The sequence below is a fragment of the Pantherophis guttatus genome, chromosome 13, assembly GCF_059756535.1.
Source record: "Pantherophis guttatus breed Tessera chromosome 13, ASM5975653v1, whole genome shotgun sequence".
Taxonomy (NCBI): Eukaryota; Metazoa; Chordata; class Lepidosauria; order Squamata; family Colubridae; genus Pantherophis; species Pantherophis guttatus.
In genome coordinates, this window is record NC_142075.1 from 17,226,901 (window position 1) to 17,246,437 (window position 19,537).

At 42.9% G+C, this 19,537-nt stretch overlaps 1 protein-coding gene across 2 annotated transcripts; it reads right to left on the minus strand.

Annotated features, from left to right (window-relative positions):
• Positions 1-29: 29 nt before the first annotated feature.
• Positions 30-15,329, minus strand: AFG2B (AAA ATPase AFG2B). Of its 2 annotated transcripts, none has more exons than XM_087877744.1 (9): positions 15,310-15,329; positions 9,325-10,437; positions 8,723-8,908; positions 6,673-6,828; positions 5,420-5,629; positions 4,484-4,711; positions 3,339-3,473; positions 1,872-1,997; positions 30-947 (listed from the first exon to the last, which is right to left on the minus strand). In XM_087877744.1, the coding sequence occupies exons 2-9, from the start codon at positions 10,396-10,398 to the stop codon at positions 804-806; spliced, it is 2,259 nt and encodes a 752-aa protein (XP_087733870.1). In that variant the 5' UTR covers positions 10,399-10,437; positions 15,310-15,329; the 3' UTR covers positions 30-803. The 2 variants fall into 2 exon arrangements, with proteins under 2 accessions (XP_087733870.1, XP_034290570.2); XM_034434679.3 differs by lacking the exon at positions 15,310-15,329 and adding an exon at positions 12,847-13,137.
• Between the last annotated feature and the right edge of the window lie 4,208 nt (positions 15,330-19,537).

The following is a 19,537-nucleotide window of genomic DNA, read 5'->3' on the forward strand; positions in this document are numbered from 1 at the left end:
GAATCCCCCAAAAAGATTATGACAAGGCCTTTCATTGAGTAACTTCTTTTATTGAATCACAGAACTCAGTCATATGAAGTTACAAAAATACTGAAATAAAGTCAGTTTCTTGAATTTACAGATTAGATACAGATTAACAGAGTTGGCAGGGATCTTGTAGGTCATCTAGTCCAACCCCCCGCCCAAGCAGACCCTACACCATTTCTGACAGATGGCAGTCCAGACTCTTCTTGAAAGCTTCCAGTGATGAAGCTCCCACAACGTCCAAAGGCAACTTCTGTTCCATCAGTTGATTGTTCTTATTGTCAGAAAATTTCTCCTTATTTCCAGGTTGAATCTCTCCTTGTTCAGTTTCCATCCATTATTCCTTGTCTGGCCTTCAGGTGCTTTGGAAAAGAGGTTGACCCCCTCCTCTCTGTGGCAGCCCCTCAAATATTGGAAGACTGCTATCATGTCTCCCCTGGTCCTTCTTTTCACTAGACTAGCCATGCTCAGTTCCTGCAACCGTTCTTCATATGTTTTAGCCTCCAGTCCCCTAATCATCCGGATTGCTCTTCTCTGCACTCTTTCTATGACGGGACTTATCCATCACACTAAACAAGAATATGGTTTATTTTGTTTGAGCTGCAGTGGTGCATACATTGAACAATTCTGGAAAGCTGAATAAAATACGTTAAATAAATGCATCCTGCCATTTACGCTACTCTCATTATTCCATCCCCCTTTTTTTACAGATCTTTCAATTTATTGTTGAAGGTGAAAATATTTGTATATGTTGGTATGTACTCGCTTTGCCGATTATATTATTGAATTCTAAACAATTTTTCATAAAATTGCAATTCTTTGTGAGTTACCGATGGCTTTACAGTCTCCAGGGATTTTTCAAAATGTTTATATTTCACAGCTGTGGCTTCCACTTTGTTTTCTTGCAATGCTAGCAAAGCAGCCTAAAAGTAAATAAAATAAAATAAAAAATAAAATAGGAAAAACACTCATTATAAATGAAATAAAAATCATCCTCATAAACGTATATACATATATAGGTCGTTCTCAACTTATGACCACAATCGACCCCCAACATTTCTGTGGTTAAGCGAGACATTTGTTAAGTGATTTTTTGCTCCATTTTACGACCTTTCTTGCCCCCCCCGTTGTTAAATGAATCACTGCAGATGTTTGTGGTACAGTTGTTAAGCGAATCTGGCTTCCCTGTTGTCTTTGCTTGTCAGAAGGTCGCAAAAGGGGATCACATGACCCTGGGACACTGCAACCGTCATAAATATGAGTCATTTGCCAAGTGTCCGAATTTTGGTCACATGACCTCAGCGATTCTACGACGGTTGTAAAACGATCATAAGCCACCTTTTTTCGTTGTAACTTTTAATGGTCACTAAATGAACTGCTATTAAGTCGAGGACTACCTGTACACACACACTGTCAGGATTCCAAGTAACAAAGTTCCGTTTTATTAGAGATGTCATATTGGCACATCTGGGAAAACCCGAATCTGAAAGCTTCCAGGTTTTCCCCACCCAAAAGAAAGTCCAAGTCCCTGCCCAGCACCCACATGTCCATCACATGGTCCAATCAATGCACCGTCCCAACTGGAGATGCCTTATAGCCACGCCCCTCCAGATGCAGGGCAAGATGTCCTTGACTCTCTGAGAAAGGAATGTTATTATGACTACATATCACCCCTGCTCCATACAATCCCCCCTCCCAATTTCCCACAGTAGTAAACATGCCAGGCCTGAAGGCCCAATGCAAAAGATGACTTCTAGGCCACACACATACACACGATTGTTTACTAGTCTGTCCCCTACTTCCTTTAAATCCTGTCACTGAGGCATTACAAATTAAAAATGACTTACCTCTTTACAAAGATTCTCAAGATCAGCTCCAGAGAACATATTGGTTTGACTTGCTATATCTGCTAAGGAGACCTCAGAATCTATCGGAATTCTTTCTGTGCAGATTTTCAGAACCGAAAGCCTTCCCTATTTTAAAACACCACGAAAGAGGCAGAGAGTTATTTGACTGGCTTTAGAGGCTATGATCTATGAAAACTATATTTTTTCTTAATGATGGTCTGTTGAAAGGATGAGAGGGTCACACTTCTCAGTATGCCCGATGGATTTGTTTTGTTGTGGCTTAGTGTGTTATGTGGCTTTAGTCACTATATTCTATAAAGTAGTGTTTATCACATCCTATTATGTCAATCTAGCCAGTATTGAAGGGACGTGGTGGCTCAGTGGCCAAAATGCTGAGCTTGTCGATCGAAAGGTCAGCAGTTCAGCGGTTCGAATCCCTAGTGTCACGTAACAGGGTGAGCTCCTGTTATTTGTCCCAGCTTCTGCCAACCTAGCAGTTCAAAAGCACGTAAAAAACTGCAAGTAGAAAAATAGGGACCACTTTTGGTGGGAAGGTAACAGCGTTCCGTGCACTTTTGGCGTTTAGTAATACTGGCCACATGACCACGGAGACGTCTTCGGACAGCGCTGGCTCTTCAGCTTTGAAACGGAGATGAGCACTGCCCCCTAGAGTCGGGAACGACTAGCACATATGTGCGAGGGGAACCTTTACCTTTCGCCAGTATTGAGCCACAGTGGTGCAGTGGTTAGAGTGCAGTACTGCAGGCTACTTCTGCTGACTGCCTGACATTTGGCAGTTCAAATCACATCAGGCTCAAGGTTGACTCAGCCTTCCATCCTTCTGAGGTGGGTAAAATGAGGACCCAGATTGTTGGGGGTAATAGGCTGACTCTGTAAACCGCTTAGAGAGGGTTGGAAAGCACTGTAAAGCGGCATATAAGTCTAAGGGCTATTGCTATTGACGTCAATAAGTAAAGTTAAGTAAATCACAGTTTACGATGATGTACAAGCCCAGCCAATATCTTTCAAAGGAAAGATGTATATATTCAGAAGAGAGCATGAAGGGACCTTGGAGGTCGTCTAGTCCAGCCTCCTGCTCAAGCAGGAGAACCTATACAATTTTAGATAAGTGACTGTCTAGTCTCTTCTTAAAAACCTCCAGTGATGGTGCACCCAACGATTTCTGGAGGCAAGCTGCTCCATTGGTTAATTGTCCTCACTGTTAGGAAGTTTCTCCTTAATTCCAGGTTGCTTCTCTCTTGGATTAGTTTCCAACCATTGTTTCTTTTCCTGCCCTCTGGTACATTGGAGAATAATTTGACCCCCTCTTCTTTTTGGCAGCCCCTCAAATACTGGATGTCTGAAATGAGCAGCACTGCTCCAATATGTCATGTCTCACCCAAAACAGAATATTTAGACATAATGAACTTTTTGATTTCAAAAATCATCTACTGTTTTACGCCATACCTGCTCATCTGGCGGTGGGACATAGATGATCTTATCTAAGCGTCCCGGACGTAACAAAGCATCATCCAGCCGGTCTGGTCTATTTGTTGCAGCGACGACTATGACATCTTTGTTAAAAACTTCCTGAAGTTCTAACTAGCAAGTTGATAGAAATGAGGAACTGTTAGCATTTAACTATTTCAACCATCCTGTCTTTCATTGGCTTTAGAAAAATGGTGAAATTTGAACCGGTTTGCTACTGGTTCGCTCGCTGTGCACCAAGCGGGCGCTGTATGTGCATGCACAGTGCGCACCAAAAGGAGGCTTAGGAAGGTAAGTAGAACAGCGAGAGGGGGAATCAGTTGTGCCGCGCGATTTAGCTTAGCTAGAAAGCAGGATTTCCTGCTTTCTAGCAAAGCTAAACCCTCCGGCACAGCTGATCGTTGGAAATACCAGTTTGGAGGAACCGTTAGCTTTTTTGTAACTATCAGTTCAACTGAACCAGTAGTTTTTACCACTACCGGTTTGCCCGAACTGGTGCGAACTGGTAGGATTTCATCCAGGGGTGAAATGCTCCCGGTTTGGACCGGATCGCCTGATCAGGTAGCGATGGAGGCAGGTGGTTCAGAGAACCGGTAGCAAAAATCTCTGCCCCCCCCCCCATTGCCCAGCTGAGCCGCACAATCATCAGAGGCTTTTCTTTTATTTTTAAAAGCATTTTTTCTACAACCTTTTCAGCCGAAAAAATGCTTTTAAAAGTAAAAAAAAAAAAGGCTCTGATGATCGCGCGGCTCAGCTGGGATCACCAGAGACTTTTAAAAGCATTTTTTCTACAACCTCTTCGGCCGAAGAGGTTATAGAAAAAATGTTTTTAAAGAGAAAAAAAGCCTCTGCCAATCAGGCAAGTCAGTTGGGATCATCAGAGGCTTTTAAAAGCATTTTTTAACAACCTCTTTGGCCGAAGAGGTTGTAGAAAAAATGGTTTTAAAAGTAAAAAAAAAAAATAACAGTTGGCCATGCCCACTCAGTCATATTACACCACCACCACCACCAAGCCACGCCCACAGAACCGGTAGTAACAAATTTTACATTTCACCACTGCTGTAAAAGCACTATGAAGCGGTATATAAGTCTAAGTGCTATTGCTATTATGTCTATCTATATACCTCTTTATCAATTTCAGCTGGTTCTTGACTCTCATTTTCCATCTCTGCTTTCTTTCCTCTTCGCTCAGTTAACTTGACTCCGATGCCATCCAACTCATTGAGAAGGACGGAAAGAACTCTCTCCTGGACGCCACACCCGGTTTTAGTTCCCGATCGGGATCCCAGGATCGCATCAATTTCATCCAGGAAAACTATTGCTGGAGTATTTGCTCTTGCTTGACGAAATACCTTGGAGGGGAAAAAAGAAAAACAGAAGAGAACCAAATAGCTAAGCCTATTAATATCAGTGGAGTGGTGCGGTGGCCCTATTTCTCTCTCTGGGCACAATGAGAATATATCTGCTGAACAAAACTCCCCACTGGTGACAGGAAGGGCATCTGGCCAGTAAACACTCAGCTCCATTCAGTTGCCCAGACTCCATCCCGTAAGGGATTATGGGGTCATTAAAAGATGATGATGATGAATTCTACCAGCTGTGAAATAAATGACAAAACTACATACAGGTAGTTCTCGACTTACAACAGTTCATTTAGTGACCATTGAAAGTTACAACGTCAGTTGAACAAGTGACGTATGATTGTTTTTCACACTTCCGAACTTAGTAGCATCCCCACGATCATGCGATCAAAACGCAGGTGCTTGACAACTGACACATACTTATGACCACTGCCGTGTCCCAAGGTCATGTGATCCCTTTTGCGACCTTTTGACGAGCAAAATCAATGGGGAAGCCAGATTCACTTAACAGCCATGTTACTAATTTATCAACTGCGGTGACTCACTTAACGACTGTGGCAAGAAAGGTCGCAAAAGGGGGGCAAAACTCATTTAATTCAAACATCTCACTTAACAGAAACAGAAATTTTGGGCCCAATTGTGGTCGTAAGTCGAGGACTACCTGTGCTTCCAGTCCCCATTGGAACCAAAACCTCGCACCTGAGACAAAATCTTCTCTGACTCTCCAACCAAAGGTGAGAAGAGATCAGCACCGTTCACAGCCAGAAAGGAGCAATGAGAACAGGAGGCGGCGGCTTTCACAAGCATCGTTTTGGCACAACCAGACGGTCCATAGAGAAGGATGCCCTTTGGGCGGGCCAGCCCCATCCGGATAAAGGCTTCTGGGAATTTTATGGGCCATTCGATGCTCTGCAAATCATGAAAAGAACAGAACCTTCCGTGAATTTCTCAGACTAATAATCCTACAAGGCAATTCACCTTCCAACCAGTCTTATGAGCAAGCCACAATTGCCTGGAGTCACAGATCATGATCAATCATAGGTAAAGGTAAAGGTTCCCCTCGCACATATGTGATAGTCGTTCCCGACTCTAGGGGGCAGTGCTCATCTCCGTTTCAAAGCTGAAGAGCCAGCGCTGTCCGAAGACGTTTCCGTGGTCATGTGGCCGGCATGACTCAACGCCAAAGGCGCACGGAACGCTGTTACCTTCCCACCAAAGGTGTCCCTATTTTTCTACTTGCATTTTTTACGTGCTTTCAAACTGCTAGGTTGGCAGAAGCTGGGACAAGTAACGGGAGCTCACCCCGTTACGCGGCACTAGGGATTCGAACCGCTGAACTGCCGACCTTTCGATCGACAAGCTCAGCGTCTTATCCCTTGAGCCACCGCGTCCCTTGATAAATATGATAAATCATAAACCGTGGCTTTTTAGGACTGGGCTTGCACACATTCTGTGCCCCAGCAAGATACGTTGAACGTCTTCTCATTCTGATTTTTAGTCTGCTTTGTGAGGAGAGCAACAACTTTTATTTTTAAAATAAAGCGACTTAACAACCGAATACCTGCTGCAGCTTCCCTAAGGTCACAGGAGCAAAATTTGGGCATTTGGCAACCAACAGAGTTGCAGCATCTGATCATGTGATCACTATGACCTTCCGACAAGAAAAATCAATGGGGGAAGATGAATTCACTTAACGACCGTTTGAATTACTTAATTGCAGCGATTCACTTAGCAGCCATGGCCAAACAGGTTGTAAAATCAGGTGCGACTCACTCAATAAACACCTTGCTTAGCATGGAAATTATTTTCCCAATTGTGGTGGTGAAGTTGAAGACTATTTGAATGCAGGTTGGGTTTATCCAAATGATTTAAATAAGTACGGAAATCTGGTTGGCCTCTTTGGAGACCAACCAGAATATTCTTCATTTCAGACTCTGCTCTGTAAGTCTTACCTGTTTTAATTTTAATTTCACGTCTTCAAGGCCACCAATCTGATCCCACGAGACGGGCTTGAAATCTGTTAACCCAATTCCGCTTCGGAAAGATGATGGCTGGATCTTTTTCAGGGCCTTGAGGAAGTCTGACATCTCAACCGGGCAAATTGAATCCTGAAAACAAATGCGAACAGAAACAGAAAACATTGATTCCCTTTTGAGCGACAGAATAAAGCTTCTGACTTGTCGACGATCCCATTAGTCTAGAATTCGTTGATCATCTGGGGGAAATCCCACAATTACATCTGCTTCTCTAGAAAAACAAAATTTCATTCCATTGGTGTAACGGAAGCTCGTGACAACATAAGAGACTGCCTTGCTAACATCACTGGGCAAATTTCTGTTACAGGTAGTCCCCAAGTTACGACCACAATTGAGCCCAAAATGTATGTTGCTAAGTGAAGCAACTGTTAAGTGAGTTTGTCCCATGTTACGACTTTTCTTGGCACAGCTGTTAAGTGAGCTGTTATTGCATTTGTTAAGTGAGTAACACGGATGTTAAGTGAAATTGGTTTCCCCCATTGACTTTTGCTTGTCAGAAGGTCCCAAAAACTGATCAAATGACCACAGGACCAGGGGTGAAATGTAAAATTTGTTACTACCGGTTCTGTGGGTGTGGCTTGGTGGTGGTGGTGGTAATGTGACTGGGTGGGCGTGACCAACTTTTTTTTTTAAAAAAAAACAACTTTTCAAAGCATTTTTTCTAATGCTTTGAAAAGCCTCTCTGCTGATCAGGCAACTCAGCTGGGATCGTCAGAGACTTTTCAAAGCATTTTTTTTTAGCACCTCTTCGGCCAAGAGGTTGCAGAAAAAAATGCTTTGAAAAGCCTCTGACGATCCCAGCTGAGCCGCGCGATCATCAGAGGCTTTTTTTTTTACTTTTCAAAGCATTTTTTCAGCGGAAGAGATTGTAGAAAAAATGCTTTTAAAAGGTAAAAAAAAAAAAGCCTCTGATGATCGTGCGGCTCAGCAGGGCATGGGGGGGGGGCAGGGATTTTTGCTACCGGTTCTCCGAACTACCCGCCGCCATCGCTACCGGATTGGACAATCCGGTCCGAACTGGGAACATTTCACCCCTGCCCAGGATGCAGCAACCGTTATAAATAGGAACCGGTTGCCAAGCATCTGAATTCTGATCATGCGACCATGGGGAAGCTGCAACGGTCGCGAGTGTGAAAAACGATCATGGGTCACTTTCTTCGGCGCCATTGTAACTTTGCTCACTGAATGAACTGTTGTACGTCAAGGACTATCTGTATTTACAACAATATATTAAGGAGAAGGAAGGATGGTGGAGTTGAAAAGCAAAGAAACCAGAATGGATACTGTATGGAAAAAGTCCAAATAGGCTGCATTTCCACAGTAGGCTATACCATAGAACAGGGGTATCAAAATGGATTTCTTCAAGGGGCGGATCGGCATTGTACTTGTCTTCTGCGGGCCGGTGGAGAGCGAGACAGATGGCTCCTGCAGCACTTTACCGGCCAAAACGGGGCACAGTGGGGCAGCACGCGGCCCCCCTGTGCCTTGTTTTTGCCCTCCCTGGCCGCCAGCAGCATTCTGCCAGCCAAAAATGGGCCGTGCGGAGGCCTCCACAGGGCCTGTTTTTGGCTGGCAGAGCGCTGCAGGAGGCCAGGAAGGCCGAAAACGGGTCACGGGCTCCCCTCACGTGAGCCGTTTTGGCCCGCAGAGGCACCGCGGGCCGGTCCTTTGATATTTCCAGGCTGGCTCTGTGGGCCGGATTTAAGCACCCCTGCCAAAGAACATGGTTTACAAACCATGGTTATGGGATCCACCCATTAAACCAAAACCAAATAATGCCTTTATGCAATGTACGAACACATCCTCGGTGTAAACTGTTTGGGATTGGCCTTCTGAGCCTCAGCTGAAGTAACCGAGGGAATGTCAGCCATTCCAGTATCCGATAGAAGAGACCAGCTGTGTGCCGGAGTTGAGACAGAGAGACTGAAATCCAACACATCTGTAGAAATGCGAAAGAGCTTCTTACTGTGCAGTTACGAAACAGAGCTTGCATGGCGGCTTCTCTGCAGAGCGAGGTGAGGTCGGCCCCAACAAAACCCGGTGTTATTTCTGCCAGTTCTAGCAAATCAACGTTGTCTGACACAGGCATGCCAGCGGTAATCAGCTGCAGAATAGACTTCCTTTGCGTCAAGGTCGGGCTCCCAATGACAATCTAAAGCACGGATGGAAAACATGGGCATTTTGTTAACCGTTAACACTCACAAAGGCTCCCTGAACCCAGGGCAAGTAGAGCTTACTTTGAACCAGATCTCAAAAGGCCCAGGTCAGGGGTCTGCAACGTTAAACACTGAAAGAGCCATTTGAACCCGTTTCCCACAGAAAGCAAAACACCGGGAGCCACAAAACCTGGGTGGGCGTGGCCAACTTGACATCACTCACTTTCACCAGTCACATGACCCCCCCTAGCCACACCTACCCAGTCAGTCATTAGGACAGAGAACCGGTTGTTAAAAAACACCGGGAACCACAAAACTCTTTTGACATCTCTCTCTCTCCCCCTCACCCTCTCTCTGTATCTATGTCTCCCTCTCCCCCTGTGACTGGAAGGCACAACTATGAGTTACGTACCTCCTGATCAAATCTGCCTGGTCTCCTCAATGCAGGGTCCAGGGAATCTGGCTTGTTTGTTGCCCCTACAATGACCAGCCCATGTCCTTGGCTAAATCCATCCATAAGAGTTAGCAATTGAGCCACCAAGCGATGCTCAGGGACATGACCGGAAGCTCCCCGCTTGGGACACAACGAATCGATCTCGTCAATGAAGAGGACGGTGGGCCCTTCGATGGAGAGTTCTCTCGCTTGCTCAAAGACCCGTCGCAAGTTCTCCTCGCTTTCACCAGGCCGCGAACCATAGACCACAGGGCCACTGAGGCCTACCAGACAGGCCTCGACTTCTCCAGTCACTGCCTTGACCAGTAGCGTCTTGCCAACTCCCGGCGGCCCCACCAAAAGAACTCCCTTTGGGACTGAGAGGCCTAATGTTTTGAAGCTGTTCGGGAAACGCAGGGGCAGTTCAATCGTTTCTTTCAAAGCCTGGCTGACTTCATCCAAGCCGGCCACCCGGATTTTCGAACCGTCCCCCATCAGGCGACCGTATCTCTCCAACGTGATTGTCTCCTTAATGTGGACGTTGGTTTGGGGAGTGATCAAGCCAGCTTCTTCCGGGCTGAACAGTCCAATGGACAATATTTCAAGGCACTCAACAGGATTGCCCAGAATTGGGGGGAAAGTCACGACGTGATGGCGCGCCACACAGGTCTTTCTCAAAAGCTCTCGCACCACTTCCGGAAGCGTCGTTTCGGGAAGAGCTGTTTTTGAGGCCTGGTTTTTAAAGACGACTCGGACCGTCACATGTCTTAACTTGGGGCAGGCCGCTACTCTCAGCTGGTCCATGCTCACGGTCTTCCTCCGCAGCTGGCTTTCTCTTAATCCCCAAGTCCTGCATTTGAGGTCGAGCTGCAGGTAGCCATCGGCTGAATCGTGCCTTGGCCAGGCCGTGCACAGGCAAGAGCCACTGGGCAAGGTGATCTTGATCAAAGAGCCCAGCTTAGCGCCTAGCAAGGCGAATGCAGCAGGACCCAGCCTGCACCGCTGGCTGCCCTCATCTTCTGGATCCGGTGGAAGCAGCTTTAATAGAGCCATCTTCTGGGACAGGCATGGATCAGGCAGCAGGGCAGGTTCCTGAATAATTTAAAACAAAAACAGTGTAAGAAGTAAAACAATACTCCAGTTAAGAAGCTTACCAACTCAGACAAACAAGCAAATCGTAAACAACAGCCTAAAGAAGGAACCACCAAGAACCCTCCCAGCAACACTGACAGGGCAAACCATATATAAAAATAATACATGTATATCAATAAATATTATTATAAATAATATGCATATAAAAATAAAGGAAACCTGACTTCCTTTTTTAACACTGATGATGTTACCCAGTTGGGCCACTGAAACGTCTGCCAAGAAATTGTGATTATGTATTAAACTGATATGTTGCTGACTCCCAACAACCTTAGTTTAGGGCTGTAGTCTAGATTGGAACGATGAAAGCACATTTTGAGGAAGGCAGGGGCCAACCACATCCGTGTTAATTGTGTGTGTGTGTGTGTGTGTTTGGCATGAAAATATGTTCCACGTATTGCCCCAGGACTGGTGTCAGCAACCAGCGGCTCCAGAGCCACATGTGGCTCTTTGACCCCTCTCCTGCGGCTCCCTGCTGACTTGATCACGCAACCTACTCTCCGCCCCGAGACACTGGCTCAATCCAGCCGTGGCCGACGCCAATCTCATTAACACGAGGGTGGGAATGGGATTTGGGAGGAGGGTACGATGGAAAGGGGAACAGGCCCACAGCTGAGGAGCGAGAGGAAAGAGAGAGAGAGAAACAAATGAGAAAGAGAAGGGGAGGGAGAGAGAAATAAGAGAGCTGGAGGGAGAGAATGAGAGAAGGAAAAGAGAGGGAAACAAATGAGAGAGAGGAAGCAGAGAAAAAAGAGAGAGAGAGGGAGAGGAAAAAGAGAGAAAAACAGAAATGAGAGGATGGGTGGGTGGGAGAGAGAGACCCATTTCCCAAAGAAAACACCCGGAGCCACAAAACCTGAGTAGGCGTGGCTGGGGGTGGTGGTGTCATGTGACTGGGTGGGAGTAACATTGAGTTAGCCACACCCACCCAGGTTTTGCAGCTCCCGGTGTTTTCTTTTCTGTGGGAAACGGGTCCAAATGGCTCTTTGATAAGGTGACCAATCATCCTCCTTTAGGGAGGACAGTCCTTCTTTTGTAAGTTCTGTCCTCTCCCTCCTACATGTCCTCCTTTTCGATATTTGAAGACTAATCTGTAAATCTCCATATTCAATCGATGCCGATCCGATCCGATCCGTGGCGTGCGATGTGATGTATTTGTATTTGACATGACGATTTGTCAAGGCTCGGTACAGTGCGGCGAGACGCGATCATGAGACGCACGCGCTCTGCACAGGAGAATTGTTTCAAGAGAGTATGCCGCATGCAAGAGTGCGCCGCGCGCAAGTGGCTTTGTTTACTTCTTACCGAAACATGACACGGCACACACGCACGTGTCCTCCTTCTCATTGTAAAAAAGTTGGTCACCTTTTCTTTTGAGTGTTTAAGGTTGCGGACCCCTGCCCCAGGAATAAGGCTTGGTTAGAAGGATGTAAGAAGAAATATCCTTCTGGGTTCAGCTCCAAGTGGGAAAAAGACAGTGGAAATATGGAGACTGCTTGGAAAGATGGTTTAATGGTGGACAGGATCACATGGTTTGAGTTCCTGAACAGAAAAGGGGCGAGACGCAGTGAGTCCCCGGGTTTTATGCCCTTTCTGGCTTTGAACTTCCTGGGGCCCCGGCAGAGTATCCTGATTGGTTGTCAGACTCCCAGTGGGTGGGGGTCTTAGTTAGCCTTGCTGGTTGATGTAATCTTCCCAGGTGCCATGTGGTGAGTTTCTGTTGCTAGATGGGTCCTATTGTGTTAGTTTCTGTTGCTAGATGGGTCCTATTGTGTTGCAGATGATGGTCCATTGACAAAGATTGAGTTTCTGCCTCTGGCCCCTTGACAAAGGACGGGGGCAGGAAGATGAGAGCTGCTTCATCCTTAAAACATGCTTCTCCATTTCTCATCCAGGGAAACATAATATTCTGCCTTTTTAATATTTTCTTAAAATATTTCATTTTTCTAGGAAAGGGGTGAGTGCTAACTTCCTACAAGAGCCAAGAACATGAGTCAGGATAGAGCAGCTTTGGGACCTTCAGCAGCAAAGACTGCATCCCTACAACAGACTGAACTCCATCATATACCAGAACGTGTGAATGCAGAAAACCGTCTTAAGGGGGTTAACCATGCTGGCTCAGATTATCAAGGAAGTGCTGTTCTGCAAAGCCTCAATGCACACCGCCCATCGTGCAGTTCATCACAAAGCCTTCCAACAAGGACACAACCATAAATAAACCGCGTGCAACGCACACGCACATGGCTCTATCAATCTAATGAGCCTTCTGGTGCACTGGAAACTACAATTCCCAGAGTTCCTAGCTCACATCATAAGGAAAGCTAACGCAAAAGAAGCAATCTAAATACTGACCTCATCAAAGCTGGAGTAGGCTAAAGGTGGGTGGGGTGGAACCGCCTTCCGTCTTTGCAGACAGGATGGAAGGAAGGAAAGAAAAATAGATAAAAAAAGAAATAAAAAGAAAGATAAAACATGTTGCTGCAAAAGGACTGCTTGGAGTTAAAGAAGTAACGTCATTGGCTAGTCGCCCTGCCCATCAATGCGAACGCAAATACTTGGATCGGTCGAGTGGCTGTTCTCTCGGTCCAATAGGAAAAGGGCTCTGAAACGCTCTCACCCGAAAAGGGAGGAGTCGGGCCGGGCAGGAGAAGAAGGCTGGGGATTGGATGGTGCCCTCGAATGGGCGGTGCAGAATTGGGGGGGGGGAAATGGGGGGCGGGGCGGCTGGGTGCGTTTTAATAATGGAATGCAGGTGGGGCTCTGTGACGTCATCGAGGAGCAGAAATTGGCGGGGATTTTTTTTGTTGTTGTTGATGCTAAACGTTAAAAGGATTTCCGAGATGGATTAAGTGTGTGTTTGTTTTTGAGGAAAAAAAGCTACTTATTTACTGTCTGGGTAGAGGATGAATAATAACAGAAACTTTACCTTGACTTTGGAAAAAAGTAACAATTTGGCCAGAGCCTGGGATTGAGCTCCTAATTCAGGGTGTTTTTATTATTTTTGCTTAAAAGGCATGCCTGTGAGGGGAAAAAAAATGCAATATGAATAAAATGAATTTCAAATAACAAAAACATAGAAATATGGAAAACTAAGGGCAGGGGGGAAAAATGGTCCATAGACTCTGCCCTTTGAGTTTATATGTTTTTGGTTTTCTTTTAATTTATTATTTTTTATTATATATATTTTATTTTTAATGACTTTTAGAAAAATAGAGTAAGATGGTGCATTTGTGTTTCCTACCCAATAAAGATATTATAATAAATAAAATAAAGGTTAGTTCCATGAATTCAAGTAGAGAAGGAGGAAATCTATAATTAGGACCCCTAAAATCTCCCCAATATGCAAAAAAAGTAGGAAAAAAAGAGTAAGAAAGTAGGATTTTCTGTGGCTGGATGTAGAGAGCTAGAAATTGTAGCATATAATCAAGTGAGTTGAAATTTTCCAATTAGAAAGTTCCATATTTCTATACTGCTGGCCTAAAGAGATGATTTTAAAATGCTAATTAATATTAAAAGTGTGCTTATTTTTCTGCAAGAGGATTTGATATTTTTACGTGTGCGAGGGAAAAAGAAATCTCTCATCCAAATTAGTCTCTGGGATGAATATATCTTTATGTAGAAATTAAGAAATTCTTAATGTCTTGAGCTATATGAGAGTTTTTTCCTGGAAAAGTGCCTAATAAACCTTAAAAATTGATTTGCATGACAATATTACTTTTATTAACAAGATATTTTAACGTATGGTCCACAAGTACAGATCCCTGATCATATCTTGTTACAGAGCTCAGTAATACTAAATACCAATCAGTTAGATTGTGTAGTCTTAAATGTTTATTAAGCACATTTATTGTTTATTAAATACACTTTTCCCTCATAAACAGCACCCTGTACCTGTAAAGCTATAAGCCTCATTGCATTAAAGTAAATTTCTAGCTTTCTGCTATTTGCCTTACTTGAATGTACAGGAGAGCCAAGGAAAATCTGTGATTTGATTCCTGATTCTTGAAAATTATTTCCCTTGTTGCTAGAATCATAAATAGTAATAATTTTGTTATATTGTCAGTTTTAAGTCAGCAGATAATATGATTAGATTAGATCATTGGCATTACTCCTTTAAAAAGTATTCAGATTTGCACTGATATGTGTGTGTGTGTGTGTGTGTGTGTGTGTGTGTGTGTGTGTGTGTATGTATATATACCAACTACATTTGGTTACATCATCTTATTTAAGTGTGTGTCTGTAATATTCATCCATCTATCTATCTATCTATCTATCTATCTATCTATCTATCTATCTATCTATCTATCTATCTATCTAGTCCCAATCAAGAGGGACTGAAACTTTCCTTCATACCCACTAGATGGCAGCTGAGTACCAGTAATGACGATTTATTTTCAGAGTTAGTAAGGGTTTAAGAGAATAAATTTAATTGGAGAAGCAGGTTTAAATCCAACATTGCTATAGACTCTACAGAGAGAGATTACAGTACAGACAGGGAAGGCAATAACTTTGTGCAATTCTTGTGCAATTCTCTAAAGATGGCTTCAGCTTTTATTTTATTCCAGAAGTGGATAGTCTGAAACTCCAGGGCCACACAAAGCCTGAAAATCTATCCAAAAGATATTGTTGCCCAGTTGTAAATTCTAAGATGATACAAAAGGAACGTTATTAAATAAATACAAATATTCCTAATGACATTACCATGTTCGTGAAGGGGTGGTCCCCAACTAAAAAGATTTTCAGAAGGAAAGGTTATCAAGAAATGAAGCTAGGTGGGCTTCTGAATCCTGAGCATTAGGTTTCTCCAGATTTTACCTTGATCTGAGTGACTTCTTCCCAGGAGCTGCTGAGCACATCTTTACTAGCTTGGTCAACTCTTTCGTAGGGAAGGGTACATCAGCCCTGCCAGAAAAGAAGGTGATAGCCTTAACAGTTGCTGTTCTTGTTTTGTTTGGGGGTTTCATTTTTGTAGTTCTTTATACGCAGAGCCAGACACATGGTTTCCATGAAACACTACTGTAAAAACAGAGGGGGTGGTCCTATTTACTTAAACGAGAAGATTGAGCATGCATGGTTAGCATCATAATAATCAAGACAATGTGGAAAATCTCTCTCTATATATCCAGACTGGATTATGTTTACTATTCGTGTAGGTGTTTTGCTTGGGTTCAAGAGAGTGTGGGAAAAAAGTGTGCCATCCTGGCTTTGTAAATTTATGAACAGAAATAAATACTAAATGTGGTCAAAAACAAGGTACCTTCTATCATACATGGTGGTTGTGCCCTGAAATGAAAAAATACTGGAAGAAAATACACAGGTGGCTACAGGAATTAACAGGCCTTCAGATAGAATATACCCCAGAACTATTTTTCCTAGGGATAGTTAAAGGGAAATACAACAAAAGAATAATATATATCATTTTACATATAATAACTGCAGCAAGAATAGCTTTTGCGCAATGCTGGAGAAATACAAACATACCTTCCGAAGCTTTGGTAATTAAAAAAACATTTGATTCTGCAGAAATGGATAAACTGACAATTGAACTGAAAAGACAAATAGATTTGGAATATTATACAATATGGGAGAAATGGTATCACTGGATTAAGAACAGAAAAATGGAAAAGAAATAGATCATTTTTTTTCATTCCGTACAGTCATGTTCAATTCTGAAAGACTGCTTGGACAGTCCTTGCAATTTTCTTGGCAAGGTTTTCAGAAGTAGCTTGCCTTTTTCCTAGGGTAGAGAGAAAGTGACTGGCCCAAAGTCACCCAGTTGGCTTCGTGCCTAAGGTGGTACTATAACTCCAGGTCTCCCAGATTCTAGCTTGACGCCTTAATCATTGAATGAATGGTGGTTCATAACCTTTGGCTATTGTGATGAGTATGAATTACTGGAAGATGACCAGTTTTGCATGCAGAAAGTCCCAGATTTAGCCTCTGACATTGGAGATGGATGAGCAAAATTCCTGCTGGAAATTCTAAAGAAGTTGTGTTACTCAACTTTAACTTACATGAATTTATGGCTGATTTGGCACTCAGGTTGCCCAATCCTGTTTTTGGAATGCTGTGCAATCATCCATTTGGCATCTTCCTGTAATAGTATGGTTCTTGACTCATCTTGCTATTAGAGATGGTGGGTTTTAACTCTTACAATTGCATTCACTGTATTCTCTTTCTCTCTCTCTCTTTCTCTCTTTTTAAAATAATATTCCCCACCATACTTGTCTAACCACCCAAGACAAAATCCTTGTCTATCTAACCACACTTTGCCAAACAAAGAAACAAACAAATTCTTATATTTTACAAGCAGGATTTTTTTAAGGGAAAATGAACTCAATAACCAAGCATCCCCATCAAATAATCTTTTATTTCTTCATTGGAAATGGATGGACTACCATTAATTGAGCGGGGGGAGTATAAATAAGGTCATGTCCAGTGGCAGGTTTTGCTTACCTTTGCTACCGATTCGCTTGCTTGTGCATCACTTCTGCGCATGCGCAGAAGCTTCTGCACATGCACAGATTGTATTTGATGATGTACTGGTGGGTGGGCGGAGCCTCACACCACCGCTGCTGCCAGTTCGTCCAAGCCAGTAGCAACCCACCACTGATCTTGTCAGATGCTACTGTGATATCCTATTATTGATCTTAAATAATTTTATTTTTCTCTTCTTAGGAAGTTTACTTTTAGAACTGAAAAAAAAAGTGTGGTGGGAAGGATCAAATGATTGATAATTTTCCTAGGACCTGTGCAGTTCCCCGAATGGTTAGTTTCACTTTCATTGCCTTATTCTTGCTATAAACTTTAGCCTTGTTGTTTATCTGACCTATTGGAAGCATCAGCGATCTTTCCAGGGATACAGTTGTCTAGTCTCATGTCCCAGACCTCATGCAATTTTAGATATACCTGCCCAACATTTTGCAAATTTCTCCTAGGAGGTCAGTAACATTTCATGAGGATTTGGCCATGTGTGGGATATGACACTGGTTAACGTGTGCTCTCAGAGTGCTGGGGAAAGCTGACATGAAGATACATGCTCAAGTGATTTTTTTTTTGGTTGACATTTCTGGTCCTTCTGCTTCACAATATATATGTTTAGGATGCAGAGATGAGACAAGGTAAGATTTATTAATCTGTGCAACTCAGCCTCTTTGTAGACATTTAAGGAGCAGATGTTCCAATTTATTCTCCATTTGCCCCAAACTCCACAACTGTTATTCAACAACAAAAGAGTTTGAAGCGAACAGGAATCTTTCCCCAGTTCCTTCCATTAGGGTTTATTTCTCCTTCCCCCCTTTTAAAGTATATATAGATTTAAAAGTTCTAAACAAAATGTAGACCTTTAACCTAAGTTGTATTGTTCTTTCTCCCCCCACCCTCAAATCAAAGCTTATCAAAGATAGATCCAACTTAGAATTAAAGAGAAATTTCCTGACAGTGAAAATAATTACTCAGTGGAATGGCTTGCCACCCAAAGTTGTGAGTGCTTCACTGGAGATTTTTAAGAAGATTTTGGACAGCCATTTGTCCAGAATCATATAAGGTCTTCTGCTTGGGCAGGGGGTTGGACTAGAAGACCTGCAAGGTCCCCTCCAATTCTGTTATTCTGCATTTCATATCCTATATACTCATCAGTATTTTTATTATTCTTCCCTGATCAATTATTAGTGAACATATACAAATGCATTTTAGCAGACTTGAATTCCTCGGGCTAATAAATCATTTAATTTTACCCAACCATTGCTCTTTTCTATACTGAAGTAGTTTTCTTCATTTTTAATAATATTCTAACCTCACCAAAGTTCCCAGTAAACATTGGCTACCTTCCAGATTTGCAAATTTAAAAAACGTTGCTTGAAAATCCGAAGCCAAACATCCACCGTTAGACTTGAAAATGTTTTGGCACTGCCATTTTTCTCTTTTCCTCTCTTTACGTCTCTGCTTTTCATCATTTCCTCAGTTTTTCTTACAGCATTGATGGAAGTTTTCTTTTTCTCTGTTATGGGCATGTGACTTAAAGCCTGTAAAATGAAAGCAATAGGAAACGACTCTTACTAGTTGAGAATGAAAGATGGTTTTTGCAAATAATGGAAAGGAAAGGCAAAGGAAACTTCTGGTTTTCGTGCTAAGCTGAGTTTTAATTGCTGAATAAAACAAGTTTTTGGCATGGCTCAGGTTTTGCAAGCTAAACCACAGCCAATCTTGGTCATTCTGGTTGCAGATGACATGGTCTGCACCTGAAATCTTGAAAAGAATATATATTTACACTGAGCTGTGGTGTCTTCCTTACAGTAATTGCAAATGGTGTGTTTCATATCTACAAGGTATGACTCTCTCATAGCAACAAAAGATGTGCAATGATCTATAAAAAAGATGTTTTAGATATCCCATATAAAATAGAAGAGAATATCAGTAACTCAGAGTGGAACTGTGTAGTGCTTGGGACTGACTGAGCTTAAGTTATTTGGAGATTTTTCATTGTCCAGCTAGGTAACATCATCAGGCACAATGCCATTAATTTTAATAAGTTTATGATAATTTATTCCTTTCCACTCATGACATAAATAATATTTATTTTAGCAGCATAAAGACCCAGGTTTTATGGTATCCTGTGTAGTATCTATGATCTTCCTGTAATCTATCCACCTTTCTCAATTCTGCTACCTTCCAAATGTGTTGGATGTCAACTCCAGCAACATTTCAGCCAATGGGAGATTCTTAAAATTAAGATCCAACACATTTGCGAGGTACTGTATCAGGAAAGGCTGTTATCCCAGTTAGCAACATTTATCAAAATTATACTTGATAAACAATTAGAGCGATATTTTAATATAAAGTTAGAAAGTGAAGCTTTTAATTAATTTTGGTGTTACCAATTCTTTTGTGAAGGTTCCAATAGATGCCCTAATTAAATCATGAGTCTCGAGCCAAGTTTCAAAAGGAATCCAATGATTTATTAGGCGCAACATGCTGGCATCTACTCCTGTGAGGTTTGCTCTGCTCTCACATAAGTTACGGCCCACCTTTGACCCTGTTCCCC